The 20037-nt window shown below is 39.5% G+C and overlaps 1 protein-coding gene across 3 annotated transcripts in view; it reads left to right on the top strand.

Annotated features, from left to right (window-relative positions):
- LOC105383278 (5'-3' exoribonuclease 1) overlaps positions 1 to 20037 on the top strand; it is a 31868-nt gene that overhangs the window by 3143 nt on the left and 8688 nt on the right. The window contains exons 6-24 of one of the 3 annotated variants that reach the window (XM_048628955.1): positions 83 to 365; positions 700 to 860; positions 1161 to 1265; positions 2818 to 2875; positions 2985 to 3066; positions 10656 to 10848; positions 11177 to 11350; positions 11647 to 11758; positions 12012 to 12190; positions 12636 to 12692; positions 13182 to 13291; positions 14350 to 14499; positions 15266 to 15333; positions 15815 to 15960; positions 16486 to 16554; positions 16872 to 17001; positions 18075 to 18202; positions 18870 to 19051; positions 19558 to 19750. In XM_048628955.1, the coding sequence (XP_048484912.1) occupies positions 83 to 365; positions 700 to 860; positions 1161 to 1265; positions 2818 to 2875; positions 2985 to 3066; positions 10656 to 10848; positions 11177 to 11350; positions 11647 to 11758; positions 12012 to 12190; positions 12636 to 12692; positions 13182 to 13291; positions 14350 to 14499; positions 15266 to 15333; positions 15815 to 15960; positions 16486 to 16554; positions 16872 to 17001; positions 18075 to 18202; positions 18870 to 19051; positions 19558 to 19750 (2580 nt within the window). Of the gene's footprint in view, positions 1 to 82; positions 366 to 699; positions 861 to 1160; positions 1266 to 2817; positions 2876 to 2984; positions 3067 to 10655; positions 10849 to 11176; positions 11351 to 11646; positions 11759 to 12011; positions 12191 to 12635; positions 12803 to 13181; positions 13292 to 14349; positions 14500 to 15265; positions 15334 to 15814; positions 15961 to 16485; positions 16555 to 16871; positions 17002 to 18074; positions 18203 to 18869; positions 19052 to 19557; positions 19751 to 20037 lie in introns of all 3 variants that reach the window. The other 2 variants (XM_048628956.1, XM_048628954.1) reach the window with 2 other exon arrangements.

The following is a 20037-nucleotide window of genomic DNA, read 5'->3' as shown; positions in this document are numbered from 1 at the left end:
CAAAGAGAACAATATAACAAAGTGTCCTGTTAAAATATTACGACAAAGAAACAACATAACTAAACTCTTACCTCATTTTCAGGTAAAATTCGGAAAGACAACCCAACGGGCCACCAGTCCTGAAGAGACGAACTTCTTCCTTCTTCATCTATCCCTTCTAAGGGAATACCTAGAGCAAGAGTTCATATCCATCAAAGACAACTTACCATTCAAATATGACATAGAGAAGGTTGTGGATGACTGGGTGTTGATGGGTTTTCTAGTCGGCAATGACTTTATACCTAATTTGCCCAATATGCATATTAGTAATGACGCTCTGCCTATTTTATATAGCACCTATATGAAGGTTTTACCAATGTTAGATGGTGAGTTTTGCAACTTTTAAGTATGTTTTTGTAAGAATTCTTCTATCGCCTTGCATGCATGTAAGGGAAAAAGTTGCATATAAAAATAAACATAACACATTTCTTTATTGCAACACAAATAGTACAATCTAATGTAGCCCTGGTTATTAAACTAGGGTAACCTGTGTGTCAGGAACCAGTTCCTTCCATTTGGTGGACAATTCACATTGAGTTACAGTAGGTATAAATATTAAAAAATAAAAAATGACAGTACTATATTGATGCCGCAATAAACAAGGATTTATTTAGTAACATTATTCCGTAAGTTAGTGTACTAAATATCATAAATTTTCAGGCTACATAAACGAGGCGGGTGAATTAAACCTGAAAAGGTTTGAAATATTCATGCAAGAGCTTGCCAAGTTGGATAAGGAAAAGTTTCAGGACACATATGCAGATCTGAAATACTTCGAGGCCAAGACCGGCAGACGGCCGAATGCTAATGAAAGGAAAGAGGCAAGTATTAAGAAAAATTATGTATACATAGTTTATGTATCTGTCAAAAACCAGAGGGGTATATTGAACTCAAAAACACAAACGAACAGCCAGTAATAGTGCACTGCAGTACATAGTCTTCTACATAGAAGCACCATAACCCTGTCCTCGGCTTTGCTCACCCACCCACTACCGGCTATCCAGCAGGCTAAAACTTTCACCTTATAGCAACATATATCGATTCTGGGGCAGATACGGTGTTATGGCTATAGGAGGTACTTTAATGAAGAAAAAAGTTAGAAATAATAATTATTTTTGCAGTATAAACCCAACAACGACGACACATTCAACGTGAACATAGACGACATTAAGGCGAACAAGCCCGACGATGAACTACAGGCGCTCATCGATGCCACACACGATATGGTACGTATTGCCGACTGGTAGAGCTCATCTTTAACCGACTTCGAAAAAAGGAGGAGGTTCTCAATTCGTATGTATACTTTTTCACATGAAATTGTAGTTGATATAGCAATAAGATGACTATCGTAATAATATGTATAAAAATGACGACCGAATGGCGTAGTAGTGGTTAGTGACCCTGACTACTGACCAGCCCCCGTATTTTATAACTTTTTGAGAGTTAGCAACCGGTGATAATGGACAACATTTCAAAAAACTAAAGCTGCTATAAATCGAAAACCATTTCGAGATTTAGCTCTAAAGACCACAAAAAAAATGTTTTTGTATTTTTTGGATGTATCATTTTCGAGAAAATCATAAAATAGTAAAAAAGTGCTGATGACGTCATGCATCAGGTGCGATGCATTTTGATGATCACAGCCTATAGATTTAAAAATAAAGTAACTGTCACTTTCATTTTTGACTGACGTTGACGTTTTATCGTGACGTTGTTGTTTATTTGGGTCATTTTCATTAATTCTGTTCTGACACTTTCTGACTATTTTTTTTATTTATTATTAAGTGATGACCTCTATATAATATGTCCCAGAGCATGCCACCGCCTACACAGCTGAAAAAATGCTTCTGCTTATTTTTTTACATGATAAGTACCTACTTTCCATCATCAGAAATATCAAGGTCATTTGAAAATGACCCATTTGTTGGTTGGCATGTAAACAAAGTTTAAATGTCACTTGTCAGTGTCATTTATGTTTTTTTTCGAAACTCAGGCAATAGAGAAAAAAAAAAATTGAGCCAAAAATGAGACGTCACTTCCGGTTTTAAAATAATTAACTTTAAAGTTAAAAATAACATGCAAAAATTTATGTACATACAAAATAAAAAAATACGGGTCCACTAATTTTCTATAAACTTTGCGAATAACTAATAAAAATATAGGGTAAAGAAAATGAAATGTTGTCCATTGGTATCAACTTAGAGACTTATTAACCGAAAACACCAAAAATCTTAGTGAAAGAAATATGCAAGAAGCCTACCAATATATCATTACATTCAACATAAACGTTTGTGAAATCAGATAAGTCAGTAAAAAGTTATTGTATTAAAGTTATAGTATTTATTAATAATGCTCTAAGTTGTCAGCCATTTTATACCAACCAACCCCACTCGGAGTTACATAATACGGGGGCTGATGGTCCAGGGTTCGATTCCCGGCCGCGGCAGATATTTGTTTAAACACAGATATTTGTTCTCGGGTCTTGGATGTGCCCGTAAAATGGAAATAGCCCCCTATTACATTGGGACTAACATAACACTCTGGCGAAAAGTGGGTGCAGCAATGCACCTCTGCCTACCCCGCAAGGGAGTACATTAGTACAAGGCGTGAGTGCGTGTTTTTTTTAATGTATAAAATAAGTCAGTTTTTGTCATCTGATAGCCTATCCGTTTAGGCCTTTATGGCTGCAGATGAAGAAGTAACTCTGATTTGTAAAACTTTTGATGCATATTATGTTCGTATTTTCATCTGTTAAATTAAAACTCATTTTTGTTATAGTTTATTGAGGATGTTGATGGTGATGATGAAGATTATGAAGACATAGATAGTAGTGATGGTAAGATTTACATTTTTAATAAATATTTTTGGTATGCACTAACTTTTACTCTAATTTTATACTAATAAATTAGCGCAAAATACTAATGTAAGCATTATTTACTTTACAGAGGAAGCCAATTTCAACATGGAGTTCAAATTACACAAGAAAGACTATTATATGAATAAGTTAGATTATTCCAAAGTAACAGAGTAAGTACAATTTGTATTTATTTTAGCAATCAGTCTGTTAATAATTATATTTATGACGATGTATTGAACTGAATAAATGAATATGAATATATGAATATGACATCTTGGTCGTATGGGATCACTTGCACCATAAACTCAGAATAATCGGATTTCGAAAATAAAACACTGCACTGTTTCACTATTTTCTTATATTTCACTTGATCTCACTAAACTAACACAACATTCAGAGATACTGCTCACTTGGTGTCCAAAACTAGACTGCCCCAGATTCAACTACCATGCCTATCCCTACTTTTCCCTACCACCTTACACCTGATTGGCTGGCGTTTGCGGCTCTGTGATTGGCCAAGAACGTTCAGCCAATCAGAACAAACGGAAGTATCAAAACACTTCATATTTATAAAAGTATTTAAATTAATTAATTATAATCAATACAAAATTACTTAATAATTACCATTATTAATTAACAATATTAATCAATAGACAAACAGTAAGATTTTAACAATATCTAACAACAACAGAAACAAGTCTTGCTTAAATATTCTACCTAAATTAAATTGAACAACTGTAGCCATTATCCGTTTCCTCTTATATAATATTAATTGTATGAATTTAATAGTTTATTAACGTGGACTAAGATGATTAATAATACACTATTAATAGTACGCTATTACAACTCGGCCATCCTATTTGATAACGAGTCCCTTCGTTAAAGTACCGAAATATACATAACAATTCAACTTAAATACATTATTTAACTTTTTTTTTTTTTTTTTAATCTTTATTTTATTTAGAGACTTATTATTTAACTTAATACGTAACAATTATATCATGCACTTTCCTTACTTATATGCCCGGTCCAGTTGACCGTTACCGGCAACTTAATATTGTGCCCGGTCCAGTTGACCGTTACCGGCAGCTTACTATTGTGCCCGGTCCAGTTGACCGTTACCGGCAACTTACTATTGTGCCCGGTCCAGTTGACCGTTACCGGCAACTTCCTAATGTGCCCAGTCCAGTTGACCGTTACCGGCAACTTAAAATTGTGCCCGGTCCAGTTGACCGTTACCGGCGACTTAATATTTTTGATATTCCACATTTTATTGAAACTTATATTACTTATTTCTGATGAATTTACATAATACTTAATTGGTATACAGGCTTTGTGTACATACTTAAGTAGGTTAATAACTAAAATTTCTAAGAGCGAGAGTGACAAGAAAATATATTTATTATATTATTATTATTATTTTATGCAGAATCAGATCCATTAAGAACACTTTCATCATCGTCAGACGAATCGCTTTCAGGTGATTGGGTGACCGACATCCATGGAAAGATTTTGTCCACAGCAACTACAGCTTCATAGCGTTTGCCTCTCCGAGTTATTGGGGTATCTTCCACTACATACCTGTCATTCGGTAGTACCTTTTTGACACGATATGGTCCTCTACATTTTGGTTCCAATTTCTTTGACTGGCCTTCGATACCAGTTGCTGCACGAATTACCCTGACTAAGTCACCTATTTTAAAAGAGACATTTTTCTTCCGATGTTTATCAAATGTGTTTTTATCGCAGGATTGTTTTTCTTTAATTAGCTCACTCGCTTCCGACCTTATTTCCGAGAGCGGTAATTGATTAGGTGGAGTTGTGTCCGAGATTATCTCATTAAAAATTCCTTGAGACGGGTTTGTGACGGTTTTACCAAACAAAAGTTCAGTTGGTGTTTTCTTGGTAGTAGAGTGAACAGTGGTATTTATTCCAAGCTGTATATCAGGGAGATGTTCGTCCCATATGCCATTTGGTTTATCATGGTTCATTGCTCCTAAAGCGGCCAAGATTGTGCGGTTATACCGCTCTACCTGACCGTTGGCTCTGGGCGTTGCTACTGCGTTCAATATGTGTTTTATCCCTGTGCTTTTCATAAAGTTTTTAAATGCCGCACTGGTGAAACTTGTACCTTGATCAGTAACCAGGCGATTCGGCGTTCCAAAGTAACTAAAATGTTCGCGCAATACACGTATACTTGTAGCAGATTTAGTATTACGTACCGCAGTTAGATTGACATACTTTGTGAATGCATCAACAATCACCAATATGTATGCGTTACATCTTTTTGTTTTTATGAATGGCCCTAAATGATCTGCATGTATGGTGTGGAACGGTATTTCTACCTTAGGGATTGGATGAAGCTCTCCCGCCTTTGCTCCACTTGGTATTTTGTGATGAGCACATTCCACACACGCATTTACGTACTTCTTAACGAAGCGTCTCATTTTAGGAAACCAGTAGTTTGTCTTTATTCTAGCTAAAGTCTTGTCATAACCGAAGTGACCGATGTCATCGTGGTTTGCTTTTAATAATTGCCAGCGTGCCCCTCTGGGTACCATCCAACGTATGGAAGAGTCGTCTAATACCCGATAGACTCGGCCGTTTACCAGCTTATAATTTTTGAATATTTCAGTGACGTCTTTTGTTTTAGGATCGTTAAGTATTTCAGCGATACGTTTTATATCATCATCAGATTGCTGATATGTCGCCAACCAGTCGTCGGTGCCAACTATCAGAATATCCAGCAGGTGACTGCAATCCTGGTCATCAATGATAGGACTCCTACTGAGAGCATCAACATGAGCCATCTTGTCACCTGCTCTATATTCTATGTCACAGTCATACTCAAGAAACTGCAACCACCAACGGGCAATTCGAGGAACCAAATCACGCTTAGTTAAAGTTGTACGAAGGGCGTTGCAGTCGGTCACAATTTTAAATTTAATACCTAGCAGATAGACTCTGAATTTATTGAGAGAGGATATTACGGCAAGGGTCTCTAACTCATACGAATGCAATTTTTGTTCATCCGGGGTCGTCTGCCTACTAAAATAGGCGACAGGCCGTAAGGTATTCGTAGAGTCTTTCTGCATTAGTATTCCTGCAACGCCTACTTTACTCGCATCAGTATGTAGTTGTGTTTCCGCGTCAGGATTGTACATAGCTAATACTGGCCTATCAACTAAGGCATCCTTTAACTTGATGAAAGCTTCGGCTTGAACATCACCCCAGCGCCATTGAGCATCTTTTTTCAGTAAAGCGGTCAAGGGCTGAGCTAGTATCGCAAACCCTTTAACAAATCTTCTGAAAAAACTGGCCAGCCCCAAAAATCGTCTCACTTCGTGAGGATTATTTGGAGCAGGAAATTCAGATATAGCCTTCGTTTTGACTAGCCCTGGACGCACTCCTTTTGCGCTAACTTCATACCCTAGATAATCAATTTTATCAAAGAAGAAATTGCATTTACTGAGGTTCATTGTCAAGCCATTGTTCGAAAGTAAGTTTAACACTTCATCTAAGCGCTTAAGGCCTTCATCGAATGATTTGGCAGGTATGAGTATGTCATCCATATAAACAAGTGTATAAGCACTCACAATTGACGAGCTCTGGATGATCTTATTCATGGTCCGCTGAAACACCGAGTATTAAACTCGAACTGTCCATCCGGGGTAACAAATGCAGTCTTGTCACGTGACTGTTCGGCAATAGGTATTTGGTAGTAGCCAGAGGCTAAATCCAATGTGACAAATAACATACTCCCAGAGAGTCTGTCAAGCTGGTCTTCGATTCTTGGCAGGGGGTAGTGTTCCCGCTTGGTCTAACGATTGAGTGCGCGATAGTTGACACACAATCTTTTGTCACCAGTTTTTTTGTTCACCAGTACTATGGAACTTGCGTAAGACGAACTAGACTCTCTGATGATATCACTGTCACGCATGTCTTGAACCATTTCCTTAACTCTCTGACGCTCCGTATTTGACAATCGGTATGGTCGATATACAACTGGTGTGGAGTCAGTCAATTCTATGGTCATTTCTGTTGCCGTTGTAAATCCCAAATCCTTTAAACCTGACGAGAAAGAGTTCTTGTATTTGTTGAGCAGATTAACTAACTCGCGCTTTTGCGGTTCAGATAAGCAGTCGCCACACTTGATATTTGAATCAAAATCATCTATACTACCATCCACTAGATGAATGTTTAATTCACCTACTGAGCAACACCTAGTGATTAATTCTCCTTCCTTAAATTTTAATTCACCACTACTTATGTTCTGTATGAGAACGTTTCCGAAACCATCCTCTAGTTTATATTCACCAGGCAACAAGTAATGTTCACGGTTTAATGCGTGTCTTACGCTACCATTCACATAAACTGTACCAGTATGAGGACTGGAAGACTTCACTGGAACTGCCTTAATCTCGTTTACCGCAAGGATAGTTTCATACCTACACGTCATACAGAATTTTTCAGATCTGAGTTGTTCTACTTGCTGGAATATGACGTCTGTGTCTGTTTTGATTATTTTAATCGTAGGCCTTTCCGTGAACGTATGACCTAGCAGAAGTGAGCAAGGAATCACGTGATCGTCTACCACTAAAATGTGAACATTATGTTCTACAATTCCTTGCACTTCGACCGTCGCGTACAATGACCCAACAGGTAGGTACGCCACATTTCCTATACCTTTTAATAGGGGCCCTTCCACGTTCTGCCACTGTAATTGCAATCTTTTTGCTTCACTTAGCTGAATCAAGGTGCCCTCACTTCCTAAATCGATTATACAGTTCAACAGGTTACCGTTTATTTTAATTGGAATTTTATATTTAAGGCTAGTATTACGTCCGGTTTCTATTGTTAGTACATTTTTACTTTTATTCTCAGTAACTGCACCTTGTTTCAGTTTTGGACAGTCAGCATCAGTGTGTCCCAACCACTTACAGTTTGTACACAGCAATTTTGGTTTCGGACAACGAAAGAACGGATGCCCCTTGTCTTTGAGATGTGCTAGGTTTGTTAATTAGCCGATCTGAATTGTTGTTTGATCGATTATTATGTCGCTTTTCTATATCCCTATTTCTGGATGAGTCATTGTTGGTTTTGTCTTGTCCTACTTTAATTGACTTAAGGAATTTCAGAACTTGTTCTGGCTCCTTAAATTCCGCACTCTGCCCTCCTACTCGAACATTCCTATCATCTATTCCTGCTAAGAGGCAGTCTACTGCGCGTTTCCCGGTGATGTCACAACGATTTAAAAGATTCATTTTAGAGTAATAATACAAATCTAAAGATTCCCCATAGCGGGCTCTTTTATTTAACATTTCAGACAAAAGGTCTGCATAATTTTCCCTTGTTGGGAACGACTCGCGCAGTTTAACTTGCCATTCTGTCCAAGTATACAGGAGTGATGGCAAACCTTGGTACCACGTTTTCGCTATACCAACAAGTTTAGGCATAGCGTAGTGGACTATCTGCCTGTCACTCCAGCCATATATTTGGGCACATTCATCAACCTTGTGAATCCAATTATCAACTGTCTGTTCTTTGTTCAAAGGATCAAAATCGGGCACTACATTCAAATTTGGAAACTTGTCACTGTCACTATTAGGTTTTATATTATTCATAACTTCCAGAAATTTTTGAAAGAACATACTTTGCATATTGTCATAATTTTTCATACTACATCTGCTTTCATGACTTGGTGAACGTGATTTTCTTAACATAGACCTTGACCTGGACCGCACATAAGAATGTCCCCTCCTATCATTGGAGTTAGGGCGTCGTGTAGATTCACGAGAACCTACATGCCTTGAAGATGACCTGGATCGCCTACCCCTTGAATGTCTGGAACGTGAACGGCGATACCTGATCCTGTAGGTGTACGGAGAGCGTGACCGCGTGCGGCCTCGCGACTGCTGCTGACTGTGGACCTCAGCGGTCACAGCAACGTGATGGCAGGCATTGGTCGACTTTCGACGATTCAGCTGACGGCCCAGCACAGGGCTGCGGCTACGGCTCCTTCGTGTGCTGACCAACCCTCCAGGTGCATCGGCTGTTGCATCGGCGCGCATTGATCGCGATCGACTGCGACTCTCCTCTTTGTTCATGGTAGAACCTCGGCAATATAAATAAACAAGGCATTAGTATTTTGTGATTTCATAAATTCATATGCATAAAATAACGAGTTTCTCCATTGTATTTACAGCTTATGATAGCTTTATCAGTTAATTCTCAACAGTATTGGCTACTGAATAAAATATTAAACACTATACTCATCGTATTATTTAATCAACTAACAACCGCACTACACAGTTACATATTATTTCAACCACAGTGTCAAGATACCAAAACAAAAGAACTATTGTGATTATTAAAGTCAATCATAACCACTATTTAGTGGTATTTTAATAAATATCATGGTTAAAAATTCTTCCTTCCTAATGCTGGTGGTCATTTGGAATTAATTCACTTCATTTGTTTAAACGGTACACGTTAATATAAGAAGTTTTGTAGAGCTTTCGTTATCAATACATTCATGTATCCATTATACAAGTTTAGCTTTTATAACCGAGTGCAAGAAATACGGGGAGTGCCCCGATCACTTCCTTGTACCGGGTTGCTCCCCGATCAATTATATCCATTAAGTACCAAAACTGATATTATTATAATAACGAAAGCATTACATAATCAAGTGATGATACAAATATAGCAACATAATTTTAAACTTACCAGCGAATTTAAAATACTTATATAACTTTAAAAATGTGCCAGCATCAGAAAAAAAAAAGAATCGTCAAAATTAAACTCAAATCTAAAACTTTATAAGTTTTAAGTGTACTTACGTGTTAATATCCGTTTAGGTGGGCGCGTAACTGATTTTTCATCCCACTTCTGAGTTATGGGATCACTTGCACCATAAACTCGGAATAATCGGATTTCGAAAATAAAACACTGCACTGTTTCACTATTTTCTTATATTTCACTTGATCTCACTAAACTAACACAACATTCAGAGATACTGCTCACTTGGTGTCCAAAACTAGACTGCCCCAGATTCAACTACCATGCCTATCCCTACTTTTCCCTACCACCTTACACCTGATTGGCTGGCGTTTGCGGCTCTGTGATTGGCCAAGAACGTTCAGCCAATCAGAACAAACGGAAGTATCAAAACACTTCATATTTATAAAAGTATTTAAATTAATTAATTATAATCAATACAAAATTACTTAATAATTACCATTATTAATTAACAATATTAATCAATAGACAAACAGTAAGATTTTAACAATATCTAACAACAACAGAAACAAGTCTTGCTTAAATATTCTACCTAAATTAAATTGAACAACTGTAGCCATTATCCGTTTCCTCTTATATAATATTAATTGTATGAATTTAATAGTTTATTAACGTGGACTAAGATGATTAATAATACACTATTAATAGTACGCTATTACAGTCGGAGCCCCTGTAGGTAACGTTAGAAACTAATAAAACGCTTACAAACTCCAGTGAACCACCCCGATCGAATTACTATCGACTAGAGTCGACAATATTCGTGATTCCCACACAGATCTCCACTCAAAAACTAGTCTACTCCGATGCTTTCAGACTGGCCAGATTTTAAACACCATGTCGGTAACCTTAGTTTCCCCAACAACCCCAATCCTAATCCAAACCTCTGCGATTATTCACATAATATAATCTATTTCAGAGCGAACCTCTGCAATTATTCACATAACATAATCAATTTCAGAGAAGTGCTAGCATCCCAAGCCGAAGGCTACGTTCGAGCGATACAGTGGAACCTGCACTACTACTACCACGGCTGTCCGTCGTGGTGCTGGTACTACCCCCACCATTATGCGCCTTACATCTCGGATATTAAGGGCTTTTCCGACTTGAAGATCACGTTTGAGAAGGGCGAGCCTTTCAAGCCGTTTGAACAGGTTGGTTTTGGAGATATTTATTTCGTTCGTTTTATGTGTAGACAGCTGTCTTTCATATTCTATTCTTAGCTGCAGCTTTTTATAGCCTCCTCTTCTACATATCAATGTCAGGAAACTCAAGAGCGGATTAATCGATTTTGAAATTCCATTCACCAATAGAAGGACCCTTTATGGAAAGACTTCTCACTGTCCTTTATAACCAAAAAGATTCTCTAAAAATTTAATGCGACGCAAAGCTACTTCATGATCATCATTAGCCCGTATTCCTTCACTCCCATTTTACAAGCCCCTGTATAAAACATTCACCTTAAACTCTCCCCTCTTTCAGCTACTAGCAGTCCTCCCGTCAGCCAGTAAACAGCTGCTCCCAGCTCCGTTCCACTCACTCATGACGCACGAGGAGTCCCCCATAGTGCACTATTACCCGCAACACTTCGAGACCGACCTCAACGGGAAGAAGAACGACTGGGAGGCCGTCGTGCTGATCCCCTTCATTGATGAGGTCAGTTCATATACGGAATGGTGAAAAAGTGTAAAAAGTCACGTGAAAATTCGTAGAATAAAGGTGGTTGAGATTGACTCTCCGAATGGTCTTATTTATACCACTTTCGCAACCGGTATTCAAAGATTAGGTCTGTCTCTTCCACCCTTAGTTAAACAATATTACGAACTAGATGGTGTGTCAGCGTATTGTTTATAAAAGCTTTACCCCCATTCCAAATGTCTACTACCGTATTCTGCTCATAATTTTATTGTCCCTAAAATTACTATAAAATAGTACTGTTCTATCTATTTCAGGTGAACCTCCTATCAGCTATGGCGCCCTGCTACCAGCGACTGACGGATGAAGAGAGAAGGCGCAACTCACACGGACCCATGATGGTGTACAACTGGACCGCTGAGAGCAGAGGTAGGAGCTTATACAGGGTGTTAAATTGGCCTTACCAAAATAACTTTTGTAATAGTGGTTCCACTCGCCTGTGTAAGGAAAGATTATTGTGAAGTATTTGGTTAGGATTACAAGTTTTTTTAATTCGTACAAAATTAGACTCTGTTTTTTCTTAAACATACATAAGCCACTGCAAACACGACTCAACTCCCTACTAAACAATTTGTGCAATAAAGTATCAAATAAATAAACAAGCTTCCTTTCTCCTCCAAAGGCCTAGTCCCGGCTCCAGATTACTTCCCGCCAATCACGGACTGCCACGCCACAGAGACGCCCGTGTTTAGGGAGGAGTTGGAAGTGCCCCTACATCTGCTGAAGAAAGGGATGTTGCCCAACGTGGAACGCGAGAAGGTGTTCCCTGGCTTCCCTACTATGAGGCATTTGAAGTATCGGGTGAGTTTAAATAGAATGTACATAGGTGATAAACCATTGCTGACATTTTTATTTTTTATATGCTACTTTACTGGGCTACTTATCTATCACAGCTGTAAAATTTTGAAAAGTTTTTTCTTGGCCTGACTCTTACTCTAATCAAATGTTAATCGTTGCATCTCGTTATCAAATGTAATGTTAAATTGACTATAGGGATAAATATATATTTAAATTCCGTGTTTTATCGGTTATGTTCAGTTTATCTTGTTATGTCATCCGTTTATCTAAAAAAAACATTAAGCCCGTGAATAAAGGAACAAAATACAAATGGCGGCCGCTACATTATTAAGATTAAGTAGTAATGGAAGACATTTTCACCTACGATTCAAGCGACACAACCGCCATCCGTCCGCTATTTTCACATAACTTCCTTATCAATGACTCACTCTATGTTTCTCATTAACAGACGCACATAAAGAAGAACAAAGTGAAAGTGTTCGACCAGCCGTCCCGCAACGAGAACATGATAGTGGAGATCATACGGAGCGAGCCCGAGCCGAGCCTCGAGGCGGTCGCTCGACAGATGCTGGGCCAGCTGATATGGGTGCAGTGGCCGCATCTCACTAGGGCCAAGTATGTTATTGTACTTATTTAATCCTACTAATATTAAAGGAGAATGTTTTTGAGTATGTGTGTAAGTTTGTTACTTATTCACGTCAAAACGGCTGAAACAATTTTAACGAAATTTGGTATGGAGTAAGCTGACCCCCTGGATTAACACATAGGCTACTACGCGAAGCTCGCGGGAGCAGCTAGCTAGCTAGCTTCTTACTAAAATGAAAAAATATATAATATTGTATGTATCTTATTTATAGTCTATCGGTGACAATGACAAATACGAAACACTAGAGCGCACCCAGGGGTTGTCACCGTGTTTTCAACATTAGATAGTAAGTTATAATAGCCCGTATTAAGTACAGTTGATACGTCACAGCCGTCCCGCAACGAGAACATGATAGTGGAGATCATACGGAGCGAGCCCGAGCCGAGCCTCGAGGCGGTCGCTCGACAGATGCTGGGCCAGCTGATATGGGTGCAGTGGCCGCATCTCACTAGGGCCAAGTATGTTAATAATAATTATATGTGGGGACATCCCACACACGGCCATCCGACCCCAAACTAGGCAGCGCCTGTAATATGGGTATCGGACGGCTGATATATCTACACAAATACATAGATAGATACATATTAAATATAAATATCAACACCCAAGACCCGAGCACTCGATCATATGTTATTGTACTTATTTATTTCTAAATGAAATAAAAAAAACTTATTGTATGTATCTACTTCTTATCCTATCGGTGACAATAACAATCACGACACACTAGATCACGCCTAGGGTTTGTCACCGTGGTTAAAGGATTAGCCAGTTAGAATAGCGTCAGTCGCTGACTGCATGTAGGTACATCAGGGGAGGTTCCTAATGGGTGTCAATGCAGGATATCAGCTTACGGTTACTACTTAGGGCTCCCGCAAAGGGGGCACCGGCCACAACCACAAAACGCCGCCACTGGCATATTTCCTGTAATTTTGGTACATTTCATATGGACTCGCCGCACACGGTTGTCGCCGGTGGCGGTCACACGCTACAAATCGTTTCCCTACAAAAGCTTCTCGTGGCGGCGTTTGTGGCTGTGGCTGGTGGCCCGTGTGCGGCGACACTTAGTTACATGCCAAATATTAATAAAAATGGTCTGGAAAAGAAATTTCCCGTGAAAGGGTAACCACCATCCATACTTACAAACTTTTATGTTTATAATGATGTCGATTCTAAGGGTGGGTTGCACCATTTAACTTTAACTATAACAGACTACAAATCTCTTGAAGATTGATCTGTCTCGCCAAGAGATTTGACGTTTGTAATAGTTAAAGTTAAATGGTGCAACCAACCCTAAAGGCAGAAATTGTTATTTTAGAGCCGTCAAAACATTAATTTCTTTAATTAAAATTCGACTCTATAAGTGTTTTAGTAAATGTCATTTTGTGCTAGCAACATTTATAGTTTGACAGCGTTAAAATGAGAATTTCTGCCTTCAGAATAGCTATCAATATTTATGTAAAATAAAATAGATTCGTTTCCTTGCTGTTATATCAACACCAATTTACATTCTCCACAGAGTAATATCAGTGTCAAACGAGAAGCAGAGGCTCCATCTAGCGGACAATAGGAACGGCGCAGTGGACGGTGGCGCCCCCTACACCGTGGAGCTGAACGTGGGCAACCTGCACAAGCAGTGGATCTCGGAGCGGTCTACGGTTATTGAACAGTGAGTGACTGTTGTGTCAGTATGTCTAATACTTGTATGTAGCCTGTGTCGCTCTTCTGGGTAAAAGCCTCCTTATAAATTGTCCACCGTTCCCGATTCTGTACTTCCTTCGGTCATTGAGGTAAAAACCTAATACAGCTTTTATAAATTGTAGAAAACTATAAAAGTTTGCGTTGTCTCGCATAGAAGGTGGCGCCTCTAGTAGAAAATATCATGTAACTTTTGAAAGATGTATGCAGGAAACAGAAAAAACAAGTTTTTTTTTGGATTTTTAAATTGCGAAAACCTATAATAAAAGTAGAGGCTCCATCTAGCGGACAATAGGAACGGCGCAGTTGACGGTGGCGCCCCCTACACCGTCGAGCTGAATGTAGGCAACCTGCACAAGCAGTGGATCTCGGAGCGGTCTACGGTTATTGAACAGTGAGTGGCATTTGTCTTGATTAATAAAGTCCGGGACCCCATGTTTTCTAGATAGTCTCTACTATCTACGCTCTACAGTCTACACAAAAATTTACTTTATCAAAATATTAAAGGGTTGTTAGAGACTGATGTGACAACATAACAAAATTAATGTGACCTCTCTAGAGAACATTATTACTTACTGCCTGTGGCAATCTTAAAAAAAAACTTCAATCACATACCCTTATGAAAATGGTTACATGCTTAGCTCAAATCAAAAATATACACATTAGTATACCTAATTAAATAACAATACCATAACAATAAGTCCTAAAACTAAATTCTGTCTCATTGTGTTTCACAGTAACATGGGTCGCCTCGGCATCGAACTGGGCGACGTCAACATACTCATCCACGCGGTTAACTTGAAAGGTAAGTTAGGGTTACGAGATTACTGTTTACCAAAAATATTAAGCGCACTACATACTGAGCCCGCCGGGCCGCTGGCCTATATCGACAAAAAGTTCATTTCGCCGGCTTGAGATAAAAAAAATATTGGGTGGCTGGCCTATGTCGACAAAACGTTCATTCATTGAGTTTAAAAAATATATATTATTAGTTAGTGATTGCCACGTCTATAAGGTCGAGTGTCTCCTGCGCTGCGCTAGCCGCCAACATGTTGCTGACATGATTCATTTTATGATGGTTATTATTAGCGGACTATATTGGCGGCCCGGCGGACTCAGTGTGTAATGTGCTTTAGAATCTTATTAGCTATTTGACAGCCGGTTTCAACATACCTTTCAAACACCCATCATCATCATCATCAGCCTATAGCAGTCCACCGCTGTATATAGGCCTTTCCCAAAGCACATCACTGGATGCGATCTATAGCCTTTCTATCATTCCCCAGGCTACAAATACCTAATAGAAGACAACACTCGCATGGTGCTAGAGCCGGAGTGGTGCTCCGTGAGCTGCGGGCACGCGCTGCAAGCCACGGTGGCCGCGGACCAGGCCCGGACCGCGCAGGCCCCCTGTCGGCTCAGCACACCGCAGGTCAGTCTACCGAGTGACACTGCACCAATGATTTCTAAAGGAAGGATGCGCCCTACTGGCCCTAATTCATACTAATTATGACAGTTATATGAGATTTTAGGACCAACGCCAGGGTGCCATTTTTAGAGCGGTTGGGACTGTCCTTACGCTAGTAATATATAAGTCAATGCAGTGCACAGTATATAAAAACAATTGATAGAAGATTGGAGTGGATCCGGAGTGGTGAACTTGAATCCAGCCTTATCTCTTCGCAAGTGAGTGAACATGAAAATTTACAGCCTGGCAAATAAGTGTAGAAGTGAACTAAAACCAGTTTTCAATCCCCATTTTATAATAAGGGTACTTACTTACTTACTCCGCTGGCTCAGCGACCCGAAGTGGATCTTGGCCTCCGACATTAAATCTTCTCTATTATGTGCCAATTCTGACCAGTCGGACACTTCCAGCTCTTTCAGGTCTTTAATAATAATAAGGGTACCTATGTTTAAATATATTTATGTATTTAATTTGTTCAATTATTTACAGGAAGCGTATCCGCCAGGGCACACGGTGTTTCTGCTCACGCCGACCCAATACTATGGACAGTCTGCAAAGGTGAGCATTTATAACCAATGTAGAACCGTTTTCACGACTTCGATCCGGTTTCACAACTGAATCAACACTTTTATCTTTGTGGCATAGTTTCGAAAAGCATATAGAATGCGAGTTTTTTACATTTAATTTCAACGTAATACCGGCTAAAGTAAATATAAAATTAGGAAACTTTACAGCGCCAAGGGAAGCTACATAGAAATGAAATAGAACCGAGCGAAACAATATTCAAATGATGTATTCACAAAATATTGTATTTTCCCTTCACAATTATGTCCTGCAGTGGATGGTAACTTATTATTATTATTATCTATCCCCAGGTGATAGACTCGGAGTCGATCCGCAGCGGCCGTATAAAGGTCCTTGTGACGGAGCGGCAGGAGCCTGTCCCCACAGCACGGACCGTCGCCTCGCCGTACATGAACGCGAACCATGCTGCGGCTTCTTGCGGTAACTATTGCTATATCATCTGTATACAGGGTGATAGACTCGGAGTCGATCCGCAGCGGCCGTATAAAGGTCCTTGTGACGGAGCGGCAGGAGCCTGTCCCCACAGCACGGACCGTCGCCTCGGCGTACATGAACGCGAACCATGCTGCGGCTTCTTGCGGTAACTATTGTTTACTGTATACAGGGTGGAGTTTTAGGAGTTATTTAACTGAACGCGGGTTTCAAAGGGTTTTATAAGCTGGGGCATTCCACGGGTAGTGGGAAAATGAGATATTTTTTTATTAATCTAATCAAGATTATTTTATTGTTAATTCAATATTAGATATACATATTTACATGTTCTGTTATTTTTTTTTCTGAAAAAAGCAGGAAAGTATTTTTTTACATACGTTTCATACGTTGTTTTTTTGTTCTGAACATGTGGTACGATTTTTTGGGTCATGTTCATGTCCCACCAGTCACAATTTATTTGGTCTATATTTCTTGCAGAAACAAAGCTTGCTCATAGTTTATAGTTCACGTTTTAATATATTTAATCATTTAATAGCACATTCAAATACATTTTGCTATGTTAAGTATTTGGACTAAAATCTCGTTTGACGGAGCAGAGGTCGGGGCTGAGGTATTTTTGGCTGTCCCACCAGTCACACTCCTTAAACCGTTAATATATCACCAATAAATGTACATGGGTTATTAATTTGGTAATCATTACATTACTTGGTTCATTATCTACTATACAGTATATATTTAATCATATTATTTGATTAAAATAAAAAGTTACAGGTCTAAACAATAGCAATTCTGGAGTAAACAGTCCCACCAGTCACTATGGAATGCCCCAGCTGTAAAACCTAGTCTGTAGCTTATATGTTGACTTCTGCCATTTTTGAGTTTTGACGCATAAAAATGACACGTTAATTTTGGTGGTTTCGCGTCCATAGGTGCACAACGTTGAACACCATTACAATCTACATCCCCAATAACATTATAAAGAGGAAATATTTCATTCATCATAGCGACTCAATTTCGGAATACCCATAAGAATTCATACTAATATTTCATACTTTACGCAGGTATAACGACGGCCCTCTTATCCCGCATCACGGGCAGTGTTTTCGTGGTGCCGGGCGCGCGGCACTCGCTGCCCACCGACCAGCTCAACAAGACCAACGTCGGACTCAACCTCAAGTTCAACAAGAAGGTCAGTACATACTGGCTAGCCATGAGTCTATGTCGTTCTATTAAACACACGGATTGCATGATAACAGCTCAACAAGACCAACGTCGGACTCAACCTCAAGTTCAACAAGAAGGTCAGTAAATACTGGCTAACACATAGGTAGGTATAGCTGGCTATGTCCTACCAACCTTGAGTCGCAACTACACAGCACTTGCTATCAACTTCCTAACTCCAATATAACTATGACTTAATCTTTCACATAAGAAGTCCCCTGACATGCCTTACCACAGTACATTCAAAGTCCACCATGGTCCAAGATAAACAACGTATAAAAAACGCAAAATTCACCAACAATCCTATTCTATTATTTTTGTACACCTTATTACATATATGTATTTCCTGCGGATTGACTGGCAGAAAATGCTTTTAGCCCCCTTGTACTTTTTCTACCCTTTGTACTTTTATTTTGTAATATTGGTGGAATAAAGAGCTAAATAAATAAATAAAAAAACCCGCTATACTCCGACCCACAGAACAAAATTCACCAACTAACCCACTATACTCCGCCCAACAGAACATGGAAGTATGCGGCTACAAACAGCTAAATAAATAAAGAAACTAACCCACTATACTCTGACCAACAGAACATATAACTCACCACCTAAACCTGCTACACTCCTCCCAACAGAACATGGAAGTGTCCGGCTACACCCGCCGCTGCCCGCTGACCTCGGCGTGGCTGTACTCGCGGCGCTGTGTGGCGCTGGTGTCGGACTTCGCGCGGCGGTTCCCGGAACTAATCGACCAGCTGTCGTCCCTGACTAGGAACGACGTGTTCTTTGAGCAGGATCTGTGGCCTAATAATGTTGGGTAAGTGTAGTTGGTAAATTGTAGCAGGGCATTGGACGTGATAAAACGCTCACTCACATCGCGCTGCCTCGAAAGCGAACGCGATGGAGAACTATTTTCACGTGAACACAAAAAACTCATTTTGCTATCCCAGATAATGTAGATAAACTATCCATCAGATGTATACACAGATGTGCTAACTTGTGCCCCTTCTTTTAACACTTATTCTTTGGATGTATTTGAACTCGGCACTGATGACCAGCACAATGGGGTTTACGAAAGGAGCCTCCTCGAGTGACCTATTGGCTTATAATCAGCAACTAAACCAAATCTACCCCGCCAATCCTTTCAGTAACAAACCCTAGTAAAGCTCTACTGTTTCTCACCAACACGATAAGAAGTCCAGCATATAATATTCAGAAATTCTTCTTCTTCGAATTTAAATTTTTTTATGTGTATTTCTTTCAAATATCCGATTTTCTTTTTTTCCATTTATTTAACACATACAACATTTTCTCCCACCGCAGCGAAGGCAAACTGCAAGAGGTGCAATCCTGGCTCAAAGAACAGCCTCACACTAAGGCTTTAAAACGAGAGTGCGGCTCAGAAGCCCTGGAGGCGTCGGAGATGAAGCAGCTTTGGGAATCACTGGAGCCGCAGCTGCAAGCGCTGCAACAGAAACAGGTCACACTGCACGTCAAGTGGACCCTGCTCTATAATGTAAGATCATTGAAGTATAATTCTAGAATTATAATACTTTACTGTGTAATGAATAGCTGTTAGCGACCCGACAATTATAAAATAAATAAATAATGTACTAGCGTATTAGAACAGACAACGCGACCAAGTCAAAGATTCCCATAGAACAACGTGGACTGGGATGTAGATTCCAGTGACAGAATGAATGCTTTGTTGCCGAGCGGCATATGATAAAAATTACAAGTTCGCGGTGTCGTTTCTATACGCTAGTAATATTAGTTCAATGTGAGAAGGTTATTACGAACAAG

The sequence above is a fragment of the Plutella xylostella genome, chromosome 22 (assembly GCF_932276165.1).
Source record: "Plutella xylostella chromosome 22, ilPluXylo3.1, whole genome shotgun sequence".
NCBI classification, from domain to species: domain Eukaryota; kingdom Metazoa; phylum Arthropoda; class Insecta; order Lepidoptera; family Plutellidae; genus Plutella; species Plutella xylostella.
The sequence above is the reverse complement of the archived record's forward strand: the minus strand, read 5'-3'. Positions and strand labels throughout refer to the sequence as shown.